This window comes from Sceloporus undulatus, chromosome 2 (genome assembly GCF_019175285.1).
Source record: "Sceloporus undulatus isolate JIND9_A2432 ecotype Alabama chromosome 2, SceUnd_v1.1, whole genome shotgun sequence".
NCBI classification, from domain to species: Eukaryota; Metazoa; Chordata; class Lepidosauria; order Squamata; family Phrynosomatidae; genus Sceloporus; species Sceloporus undulatus.
Window position 1 is genome coordinate 222,989,707 of NC_056523.1, and position 19,763 is coordinate 223,009,469.

At 40.8% G+C, this 19,763-nt stretch overlaps 1 protein-coding gene across 3 annotated transcripts in view; it reads right to left on the reverse strand.

Moving 5' to 3' along the window:
- The window catches only part of CLCN1 (chloride voltage-gated channel 1), a 181,475-nt gene that overhangs the window by 8,916 nt on the left and 152,796 nt on the right, over nt 1–19,763 (reverse strand). For all 3 annotated transcript variants that reach the window (XM_042450033.1, XM_042450034.1, XM_042450032.1), the window contains exons 10-22: nt 19,212–19,313; nt 15,679–15,763; nt 15,112–15,261; nt 13,356–13,425; nt 13,016–13,126; nt 12,695–12,908; nt 11,484–11,617; nt 9,385–9,584; nt 8,047–8,152; nt 4,553–4,641; nt 3,925–3,963; nt 2,917–3,021; nt 1,397–1,483 (exon numbers count right to left, since the gene is read on the reverse strand). In XM_042450033.1, coding sequence (XP_042305967.1) covers nt 1,397–1,483; nt 2,917–3,021; nt 3,925–3,963; nt 4,553–4,641; nt 8,047–8,152; nt 9,385–9,584; nt 11,484–11,617; nt 12,695–12,908; nt 13,016–13,126; nt 13,356–13,425; nt 15,112–15,261; nt 15,679–15,763; nt 19,212–19,313 — 1,492 coding nt within the window. The remainder of the gene's footprint in view (nt 1–1,396; nt 1,484–2,916; nt 3,022–3,924; nt 3,964–4,552; nt 4,642–8,046; nt 8,153–9,384; nt 9,585–11,483; nt 11,618–12,694; nt 12,909–13,015; nt 13,127–13,355; nt 13,426–15,111; nt 15,262–15,678; nt 15,764–19,211; nt 19,314–19,763) is intronic.

Below are 19,763 nucleotides of genomic sequence, written 5' to 3' on the forward strand. Positions count from 1 at the left end.
TAATGCTGCAACTTTGAGACCAGGGTTTGAATCCCTGTTTGGCTATGGAAACTCACTGGGTGACCTTGGTCAAGTCACACTCTCTCACATCTTCTCTTCAGAAGAAGGCAGGGACAAACCACTCTGAAGTAATCCTGCCATGAAAAGCCCATAAGGCAATGTCCTTAAGGCACACAACAGACTCACAGGAGTAAATGGTTTCACCCTCTTACCCCAGGGAGCCCTGCAAACAACAGTCCTGTGCAAGGCCTTCCAACTTCCAACTGAAAATTATCAATAAAAATGTCCTCACTAAGCTAAGGGTGGGGTGTGAAGAATGAGTAAGCAATGACAATCAAATTGGGAATAAAAGCACTGGTCTGCCAACATTCCTGTCTCTAATTTTTCTCTCATAGCAGAAAGACTCAATCCAGTCAGGCTTTATAATAGATGAAACAGAAATAGTGGGTTGAAAGAGGAATTAGTGCTTCTGAATGAAACACTCTCCTTGCTTTCTCCTCTGATAAAGTTTTTGCATTGTTTCAAAATCTTGCAACACACATTGGTCCAGACACAACACGAGGATGAAAGAAATTTGTTTCCACAAAGTATGCCTTTACCATGCTTCTTTCTTAAGACAAACTACTACCCACCTCAGGGCCGGCTCCTCCATATAGGCGAACTAGGCGGCAAAATTTAGGGGCAGCAAGGCGGGGGGGGGGTTGTATATTTTTTGTGTAATTAAACAATATTTAAGTGAAAACTCATTACAGCAAGCGACGTAAAAGCAAGCTACCATATGACAGTTTCTTTGTACAATGGCCAAAACATAAATGTGCATCCCCCTGTGTCCGTGGTACATTTTTAAATTGGTTTTTGGACTAATTCTCAATGCTATGACGAGAGATTGGAACCTACGTTTTATGTCATATTTAGCTTTAACAAACCAAACAGCGGAAATCAAGGAGTGAAAATACAGTGGACCCTTGTTATACGCTGGTGTTTGGTTCCAAGATCCCCTGTGGATAACAAAATCCATGGATGCTCAAGTCCCATTAAATATAATGGCATAGCAAAATGGTGTCCCTTAAAAAAATGGAAAATCAAGGTTTGATATTTGAAATTTATACTTTTTTAACATTTTCAAACCTTGGATGCTTGAATCCATGTATAAAAAATCAGTGTATAAGAAGGGCCGACTGTAATAATGAAGGGCGACAGGGGGTGCCAAAATATTTGTCACCCTGGGGTGGCCAAATACCTAGAGCCGATCCTGACCCACCTTCAACTAAATTGGGTGAAAATCTTATACTTCATCCTATAGGCAACATCAAACTAGCTAAAATGCTTATTTGAATAAAGCACTGAATATTTGCATCTGATCAGAAAAATACAAAGGTACGAAGCCTTCCTTTACCTCTTCCAGTGCAATCACACCTCTCAGTTTCCCCATGCTGGTTACATAGGCATGGCTGAGTCCCAGCAACGAGAACAAGGTATGTGTCTGTGGGAGAATAAAAAAGTACCCATCAGTGACAGAAAAGAGCAAGAATTCCACCTACGCTCAAGCCCCATTATAGTGAATGGGGTCTGTGTGCGCAGTGGCTGCATGCGCCATTGAAAGTATTACAGTGCGGCTTCCGTGTAAACAGGAAGCTGTGTATGGCATGCCTGTGTATGGAGCGGGCGCACTGTAATGCTTTGCTGGTATTGAAATCGCTGTACGGCAGTCAGCTGATCCTAAGTAATAACAATGTATCACAAAAACTATAATCATTGAAAATGTTAGCCTCCTCTTCCTATCATTGTCAGCAATAGCATAAATGTTGAGTTTTGCGCAAAACAAAGTGTTTGAGGGACAATTTTTTTCTGCGATAAACTTAAATTTTTGCACAAAAACCTTTGTAAAATATTTGCAAATAAAGTCTCAAACCATGGAAAAACATTACAATTATCACAATCTCAACAAATGGAAGGGAAAAAAACCTTACATGCAAGGCCAAAATAAACAGAAACGTATATCCTTACTCAAGGGAAGTGAAGTGAAAAAGCAGAATTGGGAGCATTAGAGTATATCGGGAAATCTTGTGGGTGAAAATCATGGTACCTAGGAAAAGAGGGGCAGTATCTCTTGCTCTTGTGAAAAGGAATTAAGATTAGGTCCATTCTCACAAGCGTTTATGAATACTGAGACAGGGTGATCAGATGTCATAACTGCAAAGGAGGACAAGGTACTGCAAAATGTAGGGCATTTAAGAAAAATGTAGGACATTACTAAATAAAAGCTAAAAACATCCTAATAAATACAAATGCATTTAATATTGCTTATTTATGGATAAATTACATATTTTGTTATGTTCTCAACAGTATTTTTCTGATGAACTCATCTTTATTAAAATGCCTTGTTGGCTTGCAGTACACTTACAGAATTCTTGAGCAAGACAAAGTCTTAAAATTGGACTTTACTAGCAACAAACCCTTGACTGAATCTACATTTAAATTATTCCTTTCAATTGTCCATTGTGCTGAAATTAAAGAAAAAAACCCTTTCAACACTTCCACTGTGTCCTCAAACAACCCATTATTCCTTTTCCCCTCTAAGAAACAATTGCACCCCAAGCTTTAGGGGGCAAGTATTGTCTGCTGTTGCTTTTAGGAGAAAAAAGAACTTTAGAAGGATCCATCCTATCCTGCTATTTGTAGCAAGGACAGGCTGTCAATGCGCTCTACATGGGGCTACCCTTGTATCAAGTTCGGAAGCTTCATCTAGTGCAAAATGCAGCAGCCAGGTTGGTCACTAGTTCTTCAAGACTTGACCATATAACACCTATTTTGAAAGATCTACACTGGCTCCCAATTAGCTTCTGGGCACAATACAAGGTGTTGGTCAGAGGCATGTGAAGGAAGATAAACAGAAGCAAGCCCACAGACACTTACCTTGTGCAGAGAGGTCCTCTCCACCAGCTGAAAGGGAGAGGGGTCTATCCGGCAGCTGTCGAAGCACACCTCTTTCTCTAGCTCCTCCTGCTCCCAAGCTTCTATCTGACACAGGAAAAGTGGGATTCACACATACACAGTTTACATACCCACCTTTCCTATGGTATTGGTGTACCACTTTTATTCTATGGATCAAAACTGCCCTGCCCTCTTTGGACCATGCACAAGGTCCCACAGCCCCTCAAAGCACTCATGTTCTAGAGCCCTGGCAGGTAGTCTTGTTCTTTCATGGAAGCATCACAATCCTACTCTTTCTTCCTTGACACCCCTTATGCTCAGACCTCCTAACTTCAGGAAAATCAGAGGATACTTTAAAATAGCATCACAATTACACTTGGCACAGAAGGCATATTGATTTGATAATAGTGTAAAAACAATTTATTAATTCATTTAAGGGTTATACTAACTCAATTATTTGAAATGGAGAAGGAACCAGGATAGCCTTGACTGATTTATATTAAAAATAGGAGTGGTCAGTAAGACCTCTATTCTAATAAAGAGCAGGTAGACCTAGGTAGAATATATAAGGTAATAATAAGATCGGGAGATAATGATGAATCAATGAGTTTATATTGAAATAATAAAAAAAAACAAGAAGGAAGAAAATTAGTTATATAGAACTTTATTAAAATACAGTATATTAAAGTTTTAATATAAGAAAAAATGCTACAAGTTATAAATGAATGATCAATGTAATGTAATTTTTCTCTTTTTTTCATTATCTTTTTGATGGAATAGTGAAATATTGCTATGCATATTATCTGGCTGTTGAATAAAAATGATTAAACAAGAAGGAGGAGGCGGAGGAGTAAAACCGGCACAAAACTTCCAACAATCTTGTAACAGGTTTCCAAAATATTCCCATGATTGTATCATGCAATTTCTTTATATGAAATAAACTAAGGATACCAATTTCATCCCACTCCTTACTCTGGCTTCCAAACATACCTCCTCTGGCTTCATTGGGTCTTCAAACTCTGGTACTTCCTGAGGTGAGAAGAAAATATGTTCCAAGATCAGAAGAAATAAATCAGATCTTAAGGCCACATGAAGTTATCAAGACACAAGATATTCTGTCTCTTCTCTAATAGGTTTTCATTGCTTGCAAGTCTTATGTGTACTGCCAGATCATGCAAAAGAGCAGAAAAGGTCCAAAAGATGCACAATTACACTTCCCATGCATCTCACTTCCTTTTCATTTTTATAGCAGGAGAAAAGGTTGAAAATGGTGTGGGTAAATCTCAGAAATCACAGTAAGGTATCCACTGATTGGATCTGGACAGAGATAGTTTGCTTAGCCACTTTCCCTAATTTCGAGCCACATGAAGAATTTTGTTTATGAAACTGTGCAACTGTAATGAAGAAGGCAATAAAGCTTATGGCCTACATACTTATTGACACGTCCAATTTGTACCCATACATTTTTGAACTACACAGTTTGTCATACCAAGGATTCAAATAATCATCCTTTCTTCCATTTTCAATTCAATAGATGCTGATTTCTTAGGATGCCATAAAAATCAACCCTACCTTTCTAAAATTAGTCAGGTATAGGAGAGCCTTCCTGGTGACTCACCTGCTCGGCTGTTCTCTCTGGTGAAGGAGAAGGGTGGTAAAGGCACAGAAGCTGTTGCATCAGTCTCCTCAAACGCCAGAATCTTCGTCCTGTGGGAAGGGATGAACACGAAAGAAAGTAACATGTGGGAATAGTAAGCCTAGGGTTGCCATATTCCAGTCCCTCAAAGATGGACATCTATTTTGCATATTATGCTAATTTTTAAGATTATGCATATTATTAATTTGTATTCTGGTTATGCAAATTCAACACATTAATCATTGCATTTTTTCTATCATTATGTTTCAACCTCAATACCAGTACCAAGCTAAGGGCTCTTTTTTCCTTCTTCTCCCACTGCTGGAATAAAAAGAAGGAAGCTTCCAAGCAGCCCCAGAGAGTAAAGGGACTCTATTTTCTGAAAGCTGTTTGGAAGCAAAGTTCCACCATGATGTCTAGCCCTAGGCTCAAACCACCAACACAATCACCACACAAATAAGGACATCTTTGCTCGCCTCCTTTCCTTTCCCACCTTCTAGACCTATTGTGGGAAGTGGCGAAGGAATGGAAGAATAAAGTGGCAATGCTACACCTGGACAGTAGCAACTGGAGCCTGCAGGGTGGGATAAGGCTCCCTCCAGTGCCAGTCTTCTTGCATAGTTTCTTGCATCATCACTACTGCCACATTTTAACCTACCCACTGTCCTGTGGTGAAAGAGAAATTCAAGATTTACTGCTTCAACTGGCTCAGCCAGCCAGGATATTTTTAGTCCATTCAATTTGGAAATTTCCAGGCTTTCCAGGACAAATGACAACCTTAGGTAAGAAGCAAATTTTCCCCCTTTCCTTCCCATCATGCAGACCAGGCAGCTATTGCTTATGCAGCCACTGAACTCTGGCTGGAGAGAAAGTTTTTTCTCCAGCTAGTCCTCCAAAGGAGAGAAAAAGACCCAACAGACAGCACTGGTAGACATTTTCCTATAGCAGCTGAATGTGTCTTCATTGGAAATAATTTTGAATCGGTAAATAAATATTGTTTGTGACACAAGATAAAAAAAATATATTACAGGTTTTATCCAGGAAGTAATAGAGCATTGATTAGGTGGAACATATAATAGTGCCAGTATGTACTTTGGCAGCAGGGGGGAAATCTCACTATGCATCTACATATTTTTAAAATTAAAAGTTGTTTTTTAAAAAGAAGTCTTGCTATTCTTTAAAGAATGGGCTCCAGATCACATTAATTTCACTTGGCAATGCTTCAGCTCTGGGCTGATTTCAAATTCACAATGGGACCTAATCAGATACCATACACGAATCATTTCACATTCCTGTCTAGTAAGTTTCAGAGCCCTACCAGAACACTAGCGGCTTGATTTCCCACAATGTAGCCAGGTTTGACAGCCAGGCTGAAAAACTTTCTAGCTTGATTTCCCTGCTTACTTGTTAGACTTGTTTGTGTCATTGAGTGGGCTTGCAGAACAGGACACAAAACTACACTGAAATTGGAAACGCACAGAAGCAAGAGCAAGGATGAGTATCCCCAACATGGCATCAAGCTTTCCCAAGGACAACACCTCCCACTGTGCCTCATGTGTATATTTTCCTAGCCACAACTACAAATAGACTGCTGCTATTTTGTTCTTTCCATCTTTAACAGATTTTCTGTAACAAGAAAAAGATTGAAGAAAGCAGCAGGAAAATAAGGGGGAAATTAGCTTATGACATAAGCTCCCTCCCATAAAATTCACACCTGAAAGTACTTGGGGAGAATGAAACACAAGACTAGCACTATCCAGGTATTCAACCTCAGAATTAAATCAATATGCATGCAAGGAGAGGTGTGCACTAACCTGGTTCTGCCCAGTGTGCTGTGCCTCCACCAACAGAGAAGGTCCCCCTTCTCTTTAGTCACAGCACTCTTCACATGAGCAGTGTGATAGAGGTAGTAGGACTAGCATGCTCTCTTGCTTGCATGTTGGACACTTAAACTGAATGTTTGAATTGGGTAATATCCTAACTAGACCACAATAAATCTGCAGCTTTGTGTGTACAGTCAGCCCTATCCGCGGATCTTTTTTTAAATCATGGATTCAAGCATCAATGGTTTGAAAATATTTTACAAATATATAGATTATATAAATTCCAAAAATCAAATCTTGATTTTGCCATTATAAAGACACACTATTTTACTTTGCTCAATGGGAATTGAGCATCCATAGATTTTCATATCCATGGGAGCTCCTGGAACTAAACCCCAGTGGATACCAAAGCCCCACTGTAGTTATTTGCCAATAGGCCTTGAAAGCCAGTGTGGCATAGTGATTTGAATGTTGGACTATGACTCTGGAGACTAAGGTGCAACTCCCAGCTCTGCCATGAAGCCTACTGGATGGCCTTGGGCAAATCTCACCCTCAGGGAAATGCAATGGCAAACTTCCTCTGAACAAATCTTGCCAAGAAAACCCCATGAGACTACTTGAATAACTTCAATAACAACAAGGCCCTACTGAAGTCCATGAATTTAGCTAAACTAGCTTCCATCTATGTCTTGTAAGTTTAAGGCAGGCAGGTCTGAATCAGCAAGGCAATTGTATTCTGGAAAGTTTGAATAACAGGTGGTATTTCACAGAGTGACACTTCACAGGGACCTGTAGCCAATCCCGGATATCTAACAAGCCAGCATATCTGGCAACAGTCATGTTTGCCACATCCACACCTTCCTTCCTGAGTCCTTCCCTCCTTCTTCCTTCCTCCCTCCACCCCCACCTCTCTCTCTCCACTAAAAGTATCATCAATTTACATCTGAAAATGAAATTTGTGAAGTGGTCCACAAGTGCAAGGAAGACTGTCACCACTTCTGCAACTCTTTAATCCTGGCAGCAATTGCTACAATCTTTCTTACTTGTAGATTACTCTTCAATTACTCACCTTGAAGACTTGGAACTATTGCCCACTGTCAGCCACTACTTGGAAAGCGAAGATTTAATTGACATAAAGCCAGCCTTTTAAGAATATGGGGAGCATTATGTGGAATCTTGATGGATAGCAAAGGGGTCAAGACTGTCTAGGGCAGTGGTTCCCAACCTGTGGGTCGGGACCCCTTTGGGGGTCAAATGACCCTTTCATGGGGTCTAAGACCATTGGAAAACACCTATTTAATTACAGTTATGAAGTAGCAACAAAAATAATTTCATGGGTTTGGGTCACCACAACATGAGGACCTGTATTAAAGGGTCGCGGCATTAGGAAGGTTGGGAACCACTGGTCTAGAGGCTTCAACCTCTCACTTAAGAGCCCTAATCCCTTAAATCTACACAAATATACTGGTCGTATTCAAAGGCAGAAAAAATGAAACTGGTAAATATACAGAGACACTGTCTCCTTTAACATGTTTAACATGTTTACATGTTAAAGTTTCCCTCACAGCGAAGTGACAATAAGAGTGTTGGCCTGTTCTTCAAATGGGCACTGGGATGCCCTACTGCCCCACCAAACCAGGCCATTCACAGTACTTGGAGTCTGCTGAGGTGGTGGAGTCTCTGGCAAGGGTTTATGAGGAGCCACTGGGCCATTGGGTCCTTCTGGGTAACTGGAGATGAAAGCAGGTTGCTGTGGAAGCTACAGGAAAAATTAGAACAGATCAAGGATCAGTCCTTTACATAAACACTTAGAATCAAACTAGACATAAAATGAACCTCATATTCCCTGCCGTTAACATAGTCTCCTTTACGATGAAGTTTATTCAGAGATCTGTGCCCAAGTAATCAGACTTGCAAAATAAATCTGAAACTATCTTCCATGACCATGCATGAAACAAACCACATTAAATGCAAGATGCACACTTGAGGATAACCATGTGCTATAACAAACATATATCTTGCATTGCTTGTGGGGAACACCTCTTCTAAATTTGTGTTAAACATGAACCTTTCTCATTCATCTGTGGCTTTTCCTAAAATACTTCACCTACATTGCATCAATAGCTTTTATATGAATCCTGCAAACAGGCAGAAATTATCCTCACACTGTAAGTAAGAAATCAAAGACATAGTCATATTAGTCTGGAAAATCAGTATGCAAAGGGATCTTGTAGCACCTTTGCGACTAACTGAAAGAAAGAAATTGGTAGTATGAGCTTTCGTAAACTGAAGCCTACTTCCTCAGATGTATCCGTTAGAGTGCAAAGTCCAGGGACAGACCTATATAAGCAAGTTGTGTGTGAAAATGTCAATTCAAATTTAAAACCTTGTGGGTCTGGAGATGCGGGGGCAAATTCAATTTTAGCAATGGTCATTGGGAGGACAAAGACAGGAGGAAGGCTGTTGCATAAACCCAATGAGAGTAAATAACCATATGAATGAATATCTGAATGCAGTGTGGGAAACAGAGAGGGATGTGATGAATGGGTCAAGGATGCCTTCATGAGGATAGGGGTTAGACAGTGTTGAAATATGTGTAGTGTGCCAGGAAACCATTATCTCTGTTCAACCCATTGCTGATGGACTGTAGATTATAGACTATAGACACACAACCAGCTTATATGAGTCTGTCTCTGGATTCTCCACTCCAAACATGCATCTAAGGAAGTAGACTGAAATCTATGAAAGCTCATGAAACCAACTCATTTCAGTTAGTCTCAAAGGTGTTACAAGATCCCTTTGCATACTGTCACTATGAAACCTAGGAGGTGAGATCTGAATCAAGGATGTTCAGATCCACTCTGTATTTTATTAACCACTATGTTACTTCTGCTTCCCCTGCTTTTTTCATGTTTCCACCAGTACCCCATCCAGTCTTACACCTCCCACCACATTATCTTGGTTTCTAATCATTTTCTTCTGCTTTGCTACCTCTGTCTTTTCCTCTTCATCCTCATCCTCATCCACAAAAGCAAACGATTCATGCTTCCACCTTTGCCCATCATACGGTGACTCAGCCAGCTTTTGCTGCATCTCTCGGGTGAGGTGCAAACGTCGCTCAGAGCTGAGGTGCCTCAGCAGCAGGGCCTCGAGTTCTGGACGCTCCACTGAGCCCAGGAGGATCATAGACTCTATAGGAAGAGGAGGGACAAGAAAAAGTGAGGCTGTTTGAACCTTTCTGAGACATATATTTAATGAGGATATTATCCAGGGTGACCAGATGTCATAAACACAAAGGATGAAAAGGCACTGCAAAATGTAGAACATTCAAGAAAAATGCAGTACATTACAAAATAAAAGCTAAAAACACTGATGGAAACATAAACAGGTGTTTCTTGAGCTGCATCTGTACTGCAGAAATAATCCAATTTGGCATCACTTTAACTACCATGGTTCAATGCTAGGGAATTCTGGGTAATGTAGCTTGTTGCAGCACAGAGCTATCTGACAAAGAGTAAATGTCTCACAAAACCACAAATGCCAGAATTCCATAGCATCGAGCCATGGTAGCTAAAGTGGTATCAAACTGGATTATTTTTGCAGTGTGGATGCAGCCTTAATCATGCTTAAAATGGAGGACTTTTTGAAATTCTTCCTGGACAGAAAGTTGAAATGTAGGATATGTCCTGGAAAAAGAGGGTGTCTGGACATTATCACACCAGCCTCCTGTATCATGACAACTGCACTATGAAAGGAAACAGGAACACACTCTCTTTTCTTTCCCAGGATTGCACTGCTTGGACTCCTTCCCAAGTGCCATCAGTCTCTTCCCTTCAGTTCCTCAATAATACCCATGAGCTGCCATGAGCAGGCCTGATTCTCCTTCCCCTCCCATTTGCTATTCCAAAGCAGGCCAACACCATCCCTGTTGGTTCGTTTAGAGTTGGCCCTCTGTATCCACCGATTCTTTATCCATGGAATCAACCATCCATGGTCTGAAAATTTTCATACACAGACACATTTCAGAAAGCAAATCTTGATTTTGTCATTTTATATAAGGAACACCATTTTACTACACCATTGTATTTAAATGGGACTTGAGGATTTTGGTATCCACAGGAGGTCCTGGAACCAAACCCCAGGGGATACCAAAGACCCACTGTTCTAGCCTTTAGCTAGGGCCTCTTTCCACAAAACAACATATTTCTTGGCTAAGCACTTCTGAACCTTGGCTCTGATACAGCATTTCCAGCCCTACTATGGAAATAAACCGGTCTTTCTCCTGAACCTCTCCTTGCTCTTTGAAATGAGGTTTTCACGTGCAGAAGAACAGCAACTGCTGAGCCCACTCAGTATCTGACACCAGCCTGCCTGTAGCCTCCTACCCATTTTGCACCAAGTATCAGTCCCCAGTGCCAACTGGATAATATAACCAAACTCTGCTGCCCAGGCCTTCTGTTGCAGTTTGTTCTTCCTGCAGCCATATTCACTGAGCAGTTTCTTCAGCCCCCTCTCAATATTCTTAGTCACAGAATTAGACAAGACATCAAAATGCCAAAGAAATTTGTGCTTCATCTGACTTAGGAACAATGTCATGTGAAGTACAAAAGCCTTAGGCAGGCATTCATTTAGATCAATTTTGGTAAACCTGAACACAAAATTACTGATAGTTGCATTGCAACATGTTATTTCCACAAGAGCAGGGATTTTTTATGAAAAAATCAAAATAATTTTGAAAGGTGCTTCAGCAGGAGCTGAAGAGTCCACAAACTAGCTGATGGCTTTTTGGGGCTGGCCTGGGGACTGCAGAAGCCTTTTAAGATGTGTTCAGAGGTTCCCCACAATGAACAAAGTATTGACATAAGGAGGAAACACACAAAACACAAAATACAAAAACTGTCTGGTACAGAATCACTGGTGCACTACGCTGCTTGTTAAATGTAGTGTTGTGCTATTGGAGAAGGGAGTGAAAGAAGATGTATAGCCAGGTGGGCAAACCAAACAGGGGGAGAAAACCTGCTGAAAATGTACATGCAAAGTTGTATTAATAACTTGAAGAGGCACCAGAAATTGTTTTCTACTTAGCTCACCTGGGGAATCCACCAGAGGAAAGGTCTTAACAGTTGTGTTTTTGAGTATATCCTGCAGGTCCCGGTATTTGCAATTAGAGGAGATGAATTTTACGTCACACACCATAATATCCTCAACATAGAGATTGTGTTTGCTTGAGTGGCCAAAAATTAAAAATAGGGAACATGGAATAAATAAAATGAAATAAAATATTCATTCATTCATTACAATCTATATTATCTTCCAAGGACACTCATGCAAGCTGCTACATGTCACATTACAATAAAATCTAAGCAACAGGAAACATAAACTCAGAGATAAACAACAGTAAAATCCATAGCAGAGCAAGATTCCATCTGATGACTGATATATGTAAACCAAATTACATGCCAGGAGGCATTCCCTCAGATATTCTAAGAACAGATTGGGTGCAAGGCAGTTGTGACAGTTTAGGGGCAACATTTTAAATTAAGTACTTTCCCTAGTAGCTGGGAAACAAAGCCCAGGTGTAATATGTTGCCTATGGATCAATCTCATTAATACATAGGCCCCATATTCTGAACCAGTTGACATTTTCAGCCAATCTTCAGATTCAATCTCTCATTCTCTTTCAACTTTCAAGTTTATGGGATTGGCATCAGTGCACAAGCAGTGCACTGGAGAAGAGAAGGTTAAGAGGTGATATGATAGCCCTGTTTAGATATTTGGAAGGATGTCATAATGAGGATGGAGGAAGCTTGTTTTCTGCAGCTCCAGTGAACAGGACCCTGAGCAATGGATGCAAACCAGAGGAAAAGATATTCCACCTAAACATTAAGAAGAACTCCTTGACAGTAAGAGATGTTCGACAGTGGGAGATGCTCTCTCAGAGAGTGGTAGTCTCTTTCTTTGGAGGTTTTTAAACAGAGGCTGGATTGGATGGCCTTTGGGGGTATCTTCCACCAATATGATTTTATGATTTAACATCAGTGCTGCGCCAGAAGACATCAGAGAGGTAGTGGTTGGGAAGGAGCGGCTGATGTCTTGCTGGGCTCTTCATTTTAGTGGTTTGTTTCCCTCCACTGCAGCTCTTTAACAGTAGTGCTTTGCAAGAGACTTTAGTGCAAGTTGAAATGCAAGAGCCAAAGGACTTTTCACTGGCAACTCTTATCATGACCCACAGTTTTACATTCCTAAGACTGCCACCATTGCTCTTTCCCTGCCTCCCAGCCCTTCGTTGATAGCCTTCTACCTTATTTGATTCCAGCCCAGATCTGGCAGGTAGGGTAACTTCTTCACTTGGATAATGCTGTCATAAAGGCTTGGTTGCAAACTCTGAGCCACCATGTTGGCAAGGATGACAGCCACCATCATGGGCAAGATGTGGGAGATCTGACCGGTCAGCTCAAAGCAAATCACTGCCGTGGATACTGTGTGGCTCACTGCGCCAGTCAAAGCTGCAGCTCCTGTTCCAGTTTCAGGACATGAAAAAAGAGGGGAAAAGTTAGCATCCTCTTCACCACACTCACGAGTTGAGAGTTCATGTAAAGGGGAAAGGGTGCAATGGACTTACCAATGACTGCATAACCTCCAGGCAAGATTTTGTAAATAATGCCATCAAAGAGAATCCCATCAGGGAAAAACCAGGCCATAATTTCACCAACTAGGCGTCCAAATGCAGCCCCTAAAAGCCATTATGAGATCACTTGTTTAATGTCCACAAGCCCAAGGTAAATTATTCTCTACATAGTTGATCTCCATCATATCTGTTTTAAATTAGATTTACATCTTGCCTTTTGTCATTTCCCCCAAAATACTAATCAACTCTACCAGTCAACAAGGCTTTTGCTTGTTACTACCCCAGCTTGTTAAAATCCTTTTCTGAGAAGCCTCCAGAAAAGACTGAAACTCACCTAGCACAAACACAGGCATGAAGCCTCCACATGGTATCGGCATGGTAGTGGCAACGACAGACATCCAGAACTAGGAGAGAGGTGATAGGCAGGTATGGTTAGTAGATGACAGTGGCTTCTCTCATAGCTCTAATGAACTTAGTTGGAAATAGACTGAGAGGAGCCTGACTGACAGGTTATACCAGGTGCCTGACTTTCACTCTGGATGGAATGTGGTAGTAAATTCCTCTGAGGAATCCCCTTCTACCACTACCCTCCTTTTATTTGCTCTGATCCCCATCCCCATGTGCATACCTGTCCAAATAAGAAACCTTTCCTCTGTCTCTGGCCCCATCTGCATGGGTCAAATGAAATGTCCTCCCCATCATCCTCGTGGTGGGGAGTCTGGATGATGCACAGCCCAAATCCTGGTTAGGTGCAAACAGTCTGGACAGCATTTGGCCCATTTAGCATCAGAACCAGGATATACCTCACCTTATGACATATTAAACAAACCTATATTTTGGTTCGGATCTTCCCCACTCAGTTCGGACACTGAGTGATGGTTTCTATGCATGTCCTGCTGTGCCATCCAGCGTGGCTTATGCCACAGCAAGTCATTCATTCTGAGCTCAGGATAAGTCACCAGACGTGATCAATGTTCCGGAGTATTCTGGCCCATGCATACACCACCTCAGTCTCTGATAAGTTTCACAATGAAGCTGTTTGGTCTTTTAGTTTTTGATTTTGGTTTTTAAAGCACAGGAAATAACTTCTTCACATGGCTGCTGACAACAAGTTGCACAGGCTTAGCCATCTCCACTGAACATGGCCACACAGCCTATCTTGCAGTGCATAGAGGAATCAGCTGGCATGCTTTATGAATGCCATGTGTCTCAATGTATCTATCTTTCTCTTCCCCTTTATAGTTTCCATAATAATTCACCAATGCCAATTCAGTGGGCAAGTCCCCACTATGTCTTCTATTCATTTTTCTCAGAAAGTATGCCTTTAATAAGTATTTTCCAACTTTCTTCAGAATTGTAATCATAATAATTAACCACAGTTTTAACTAAACAGACAAACAAAAAGAAATTAAAGTCTCATCCTAATAAGCAGGAACAAGAAAGAACTACTAAAAAGAAATTCAGAAATGCTATGGCCCCAAATAAATAAGTGATTAAAGGTGGGGTGAAGTAGGAAGAAATTTATTAAAGTCATAGTAGCCTGGAAAAGTTATCATAGCTAAAGAAATGTGTATAAACTAATTGCAAAAAAAGATGACAGGCTATCATAGAATATAGTGGGACACAACAGCTCAGAAATGTCATAACTGAGATAATTCATAAAACCCCAATGAATGCATTACAACCAAAATTCTATTTTTGTGTGGACTAAAGTAGATATACTGAATTCATTATGTTGCTGTTCAACAACAGATTACTCTAGTTGGGATTAACCAACAGGATGCCAGCCTGTCTGTTCCAGAATAACTGATTAGTATGCACATTATAGCTCAATGTTCTCATTATTTCTGCAAATTCTGTGGAGAACCAGGGTGTCTACATCATTTACTGTCCATCTAAGCTACGCCATTCAGCATGGACCAAAACAAAGCATACACCTGGCTCTAGTGACAAAATTGCCCACAGAAGTGCTAATAGTGCTTCTCTATTAACCAAGGAAGAGTTCACATGTTTTTGCTCCTGCCAAAGGAAAATGGCTACCATGGGTGGGAAAAGGCACTCACTCAGCACCACTCAAGCAGGCTTCTTACCTTCATGAGGAAGAACAGAAGGATGATGACAAACACACTGACATTGGGATGGATCCAAACAGCAGACTTCCCCAGGATTTGGGGGTCCTCTATATGCTTTACCCAAGTGTAGTTATCAAAGAGGCTGCTGATGGCTTCTCTGGGCATCAACTGTAAGGAGAGAAAGCAATCAGGGAAGAGTCTCTTGCCACAAAAAAAAGAACAGTATGTTTCAATGAAAATTGTTGTTGTTGTTGTCTGACTCATGCTGACCCTAAGGCAAACTTATCATGGGATTTTCTTGGAAAGTTTCTTCAGAGGGGGCTTGCCATTGCCATCCTCTGAGGATGAGAGAATGTGACTTGGCCAAAGTCACCCAGTGGATTTCACGGCTGAGCTGGGAATTGAACCCTAGTCTCCCAGTATCCAGGTCTAACACCTATACTATTACACCATGCTGGCGCTCATTGTATTAGATTTGTTTAAAAGAAAACACTTCAACACTTTTTGCATTGTACAATATCCTGCCGATGTGACAAAGAAATGTTTGAAATAACATATAAATACACAGACAAAAAGCATTCTCACCTCTCCAGCCATAAACTGTCCAAAGCCTGGGGGGAATGTCAGGGATGCTATCAGGAAGGTTATAACTGCTGGATAGACAAGGCGGCTAAAAGAGAAAAGCACAGTTCTTAAGCAGACTGTAATGTAAATAGATGGTGGCCCCTGAAAGGGACCTGGGATGGTCTAGTACTAAACAGAAGACCAGGATACAGCCAAGAAGGACCTTCATCAGGGGCATCAGGGAGTGGAAAAGAGGGACATCCTTCTGTGAACTATTCTGTGCTTTGTGGGAAACTACAGCAAGGTACTCAAGTAGGCAAAGTGTTATATTTTGAGTAAGTTGTAAAATTGAGTCCTTCAAGACATTAGTGTTTGTCTTGAATACAAAATTACTATCAGCTAGAACTTCATTTATGCCCAACCTGGTGGTGTCACTAGGATTGGTGTCACCCAGTGCAGAAACTCATGGTGACACCTTCCATTGTCCTCCTCCCATCCCACGCCATACAGAATGCTTAGTAATACTTTTTATACCAATGTTACCCATAAATCGCAATTTCCATATATCACCGAATGTAATGGTAATAGTTGTGGCATAAACAATGAGCAAAATTAAAATGATACTTTTAAATTACAATATCATATGCATAGAATAAATGTCTTTACACCTACTCAGTTTCAAGTGGTTGAAGTGAAAATTTGGTGAATTGTGATATTTTAAAAGAAAATTTTAAAAAATAAAAATTGAATTAAATTTTTGAAAAGAAAATTAAGAATTTTGAAGCTTTATTTTTTTTAAAATGGGGCCTCTCTTTCTCCTCCCACTGACCCTCACTCCACTCACACCATCTTTTCAGTACTTTCAAGGAGACACAGGAACATGATACAACCTATTTCTGCCAAAAAGCCAGATGTTTGAGGATCAGTGGTGTCACCTCCTCTTAAAATGTCACCTGGTGTGGTCCGCACCCCCTGTACCTCCTTAGTGATGCCACTGGCCCAGCCACACATACCATTGAACGTTTTGAAGAAAGAGGACAAAGTGGACTGCTTGAACTCTGTTCAGATTATTTTTGTCCTGTGTAGTAAAGGTGGAAAATATTTGGTAGGAGAAAAAATAATTGCATGTAATATATATAAAAAAATCTACTTGTAGATATCTTATCTTATCCTCTTCACTTCTGTGAAATGGGCCCAGCTGCTAAAGAGAGGAAAATGAGGAGGAGGAAAAGTGTGTTTGTGCAGCAGGGGGAGGGCTATATCTCACAATCCAAAATGCCTCATTCAATCCTTCTGCTTACACAGACTCTTTCCCCAGGACCATGTATCAATAGCAGAACTGAATGCCTTAAGTGTTTTTTGCTCATCAAAATGTGCAGTGACTGTAGATGATATTCACAGAGGATGTGGAGAATGCAAAGGGAAAAGCATGGTTGGATTAAGATGACTGGACCCCTGGAGCAGTTCTCAGAATAAGGCCCCCTTTGTACTTGTAGGCTCTTCTAGGATTGGTGGCACTGCAATTAAATAGTATAATAGAAAGCAGAACAAACATTTGTTTATGTGCAAACCCATTTCCATCCCTGCAACTTCAATATGAGATAGCAGCCTGCTCCCATCTAGTTTTGCAAGTAATACACAAAACATTAATTATAACAGAAACTTTGAGAAATTCTGGAAATGAGAGGGGAAGAAGCATAGTTACAGTCCTGGAGGGACAAGCCAGGTGGGTGGTGATGCTGCCCACCCCAGCGATGCCCCCCTTGAATCCGATGGACCTGGCTGCCAACTCTTCGGGGAGGGTGGGCCCTTTTGTTCTCCAGGCAGAAATCCCCATCTCCCAGGAGGACCCTTCTTTGATACCTTGGCTTGGGGAGCAACTACAACACCTTTGACTCGAGTGACATCTTTCAGCCCAGTTCCTGCTATCTTGGCAGGAGAGGGAGGCAGAGAAAGGCCTGTCAGCTTCATCAGGCCTGGTCTAAAGTAAGAAGAAGAGCCGTCCCGCAGCTACCCAGTTGCTTCTGGAAAGCTCAAGGAAAGGTCATGATACTGATGGTCATCTTCTTTTTGTTTGATTCCAGAATTTGTTTTGCAGAGATCTCTGTTTTTGAACACAGATCCTGTTGTCCTTGAATCTGTCCACCCCCATTCTTTAAAACCCTCTTTTAGGATAGACATCATGAAGGAAGATATACATCTGTCTTAAACAGAATTATATCATTGCTCTATTTAGCCCAGTTATGATCTATTTTGTCATCAGTGCTTCAGGATCTCAGGACAAAGGTCCTTCCTACCTCTGCAGCCTAACAAGAGATGTTGCAAATCGAACCTGGGGTTTTGGCATGCAAAGCATGCCTCTAATATGGAACATGTCCTCAGGATTCCATTATGCTGCATGTGTTCATATTCATTACTGGATTACTGCAATATCAGTTATAGGTTTGAGCATCCAAATTAACCATCAGATCTCAAATACCACAGACATTTTATATGACCTCAGTCTATGATTCATTGGTCTCAATTCAGCTAATGATTATTTTGCTCGAGACAAAAGAATAAATTAGTTGCAAACATCTCCTGTCTGTGTATAATAGACCAGAATCAACTGCTTGTTCAAATTTGGTACTTTTAAGAACCACTGAACTTTCTTTGTAGCAAAGGGACAAACAAGATGTGACAGAGGAGATCTATGAATAGAATCACCAGCATTTTTAAAAGGAGGTGAGTTCAGACTTACCACAGTGTAGTGGGGGCACTCTGCATCCTTTTCTGCTTACACGAGGGCTATATTTATAAGAGAGACACAGAGGAGCTGCTTCTGAGTAGCAAAAGCTTGGGGGAAATCCCTTGTTTAATCCAAGCCAAAGAACAGTCCAGTGACTTCCAGTGTCTAAGCTGCCTAAGCCCAAAGAACCATTGGAGCTTCTACAGCTTTAGTTTAACATTATCTTCTTGTTGCTTTTATGTGCCTTCAAGTCAATTCCAATTTATGGCAATCCTAAGGTGAACCTATCATAGGGTTTTCATGGGAAGTTTCTTCAGGGAGGATTTGCCTTTGCCATCGTAAGGCTGAGAGAGTGCGACTTGCCCAAGGTCACTTACTGGGTTTCCATGGTCAAGTCAAAATTCAAATTCTAGTCTCCAAAGTCCTAATCCAATGCTCAAACCACTACACTATGCTGGTCCTATCCACTTTCTCCAAAACAAAGGCTATTTTCCATTGACAATCTGCCTTGAATTTATTTGAAAACTAAATTATTATTTAGTTATTTTTTTTTCTATCAGGAATACTTCCTTATTTTCCCAACTAATCTTCATTGAAACAGAAATCTTCTTTCAGTGGCATTTCCAGAGGCATTTTATGACATTTATTATTTTATTTATTTTATTATTGTGTGAAAGAATCTTCCCTATTAAAACGTGAGGCAATGTACAGAGACTCTTCACAGAGGTTGTTGCTGGCCTGGATATGGAGTTGAGTCTATTGGTACAATCTGGATGTTACTGAATCTGGGCTCAAAACAAGAATAACTTTGAAAAAAGATACTCACTATTTGGTGAGGAACTGACTTAGAGCTGTGTGCCGACGAACACACAAAACCACCTGCCGATGGAAATAAACAAAAAATGCTCCAAGGAACCCAGAGCAGATCCTGTAGTGGAAGAAATTAAAAATAAAAATTAGTTCTGCATATTACCAAGATGCTAAATTATCTTTCTAACCCCTCTTGGATCTGATGGAGAGTCTGTGTATATCCCAGCATCCATGTGTATCCCAGCACACTGTTTCCGGCAGTGCCTAACATGTTTCTTTCATGTTAGACACTGCCATGATACTGTACTTTGCAATAAGGCCAACAGTGCTACCACGGGTATGTTTTCTGGATGCGAAGATACCACATTTTGGCTGCCACAGGGGAATCTTTTAAATTGGCATGTTTTACCTTTAACAACACCTAAAAGTTTTTCTAATGCAAAATCATGGGAGGCTTCCTGAGAAATTCGGTGTTATCCTCCTAACAAAGGATTCAAGACAAATTAAATCTCAAAAGCAGAAGCCTTTTGTCTTGCTAATGAAATTTAAAGCTCATTTCCTGGGCTGA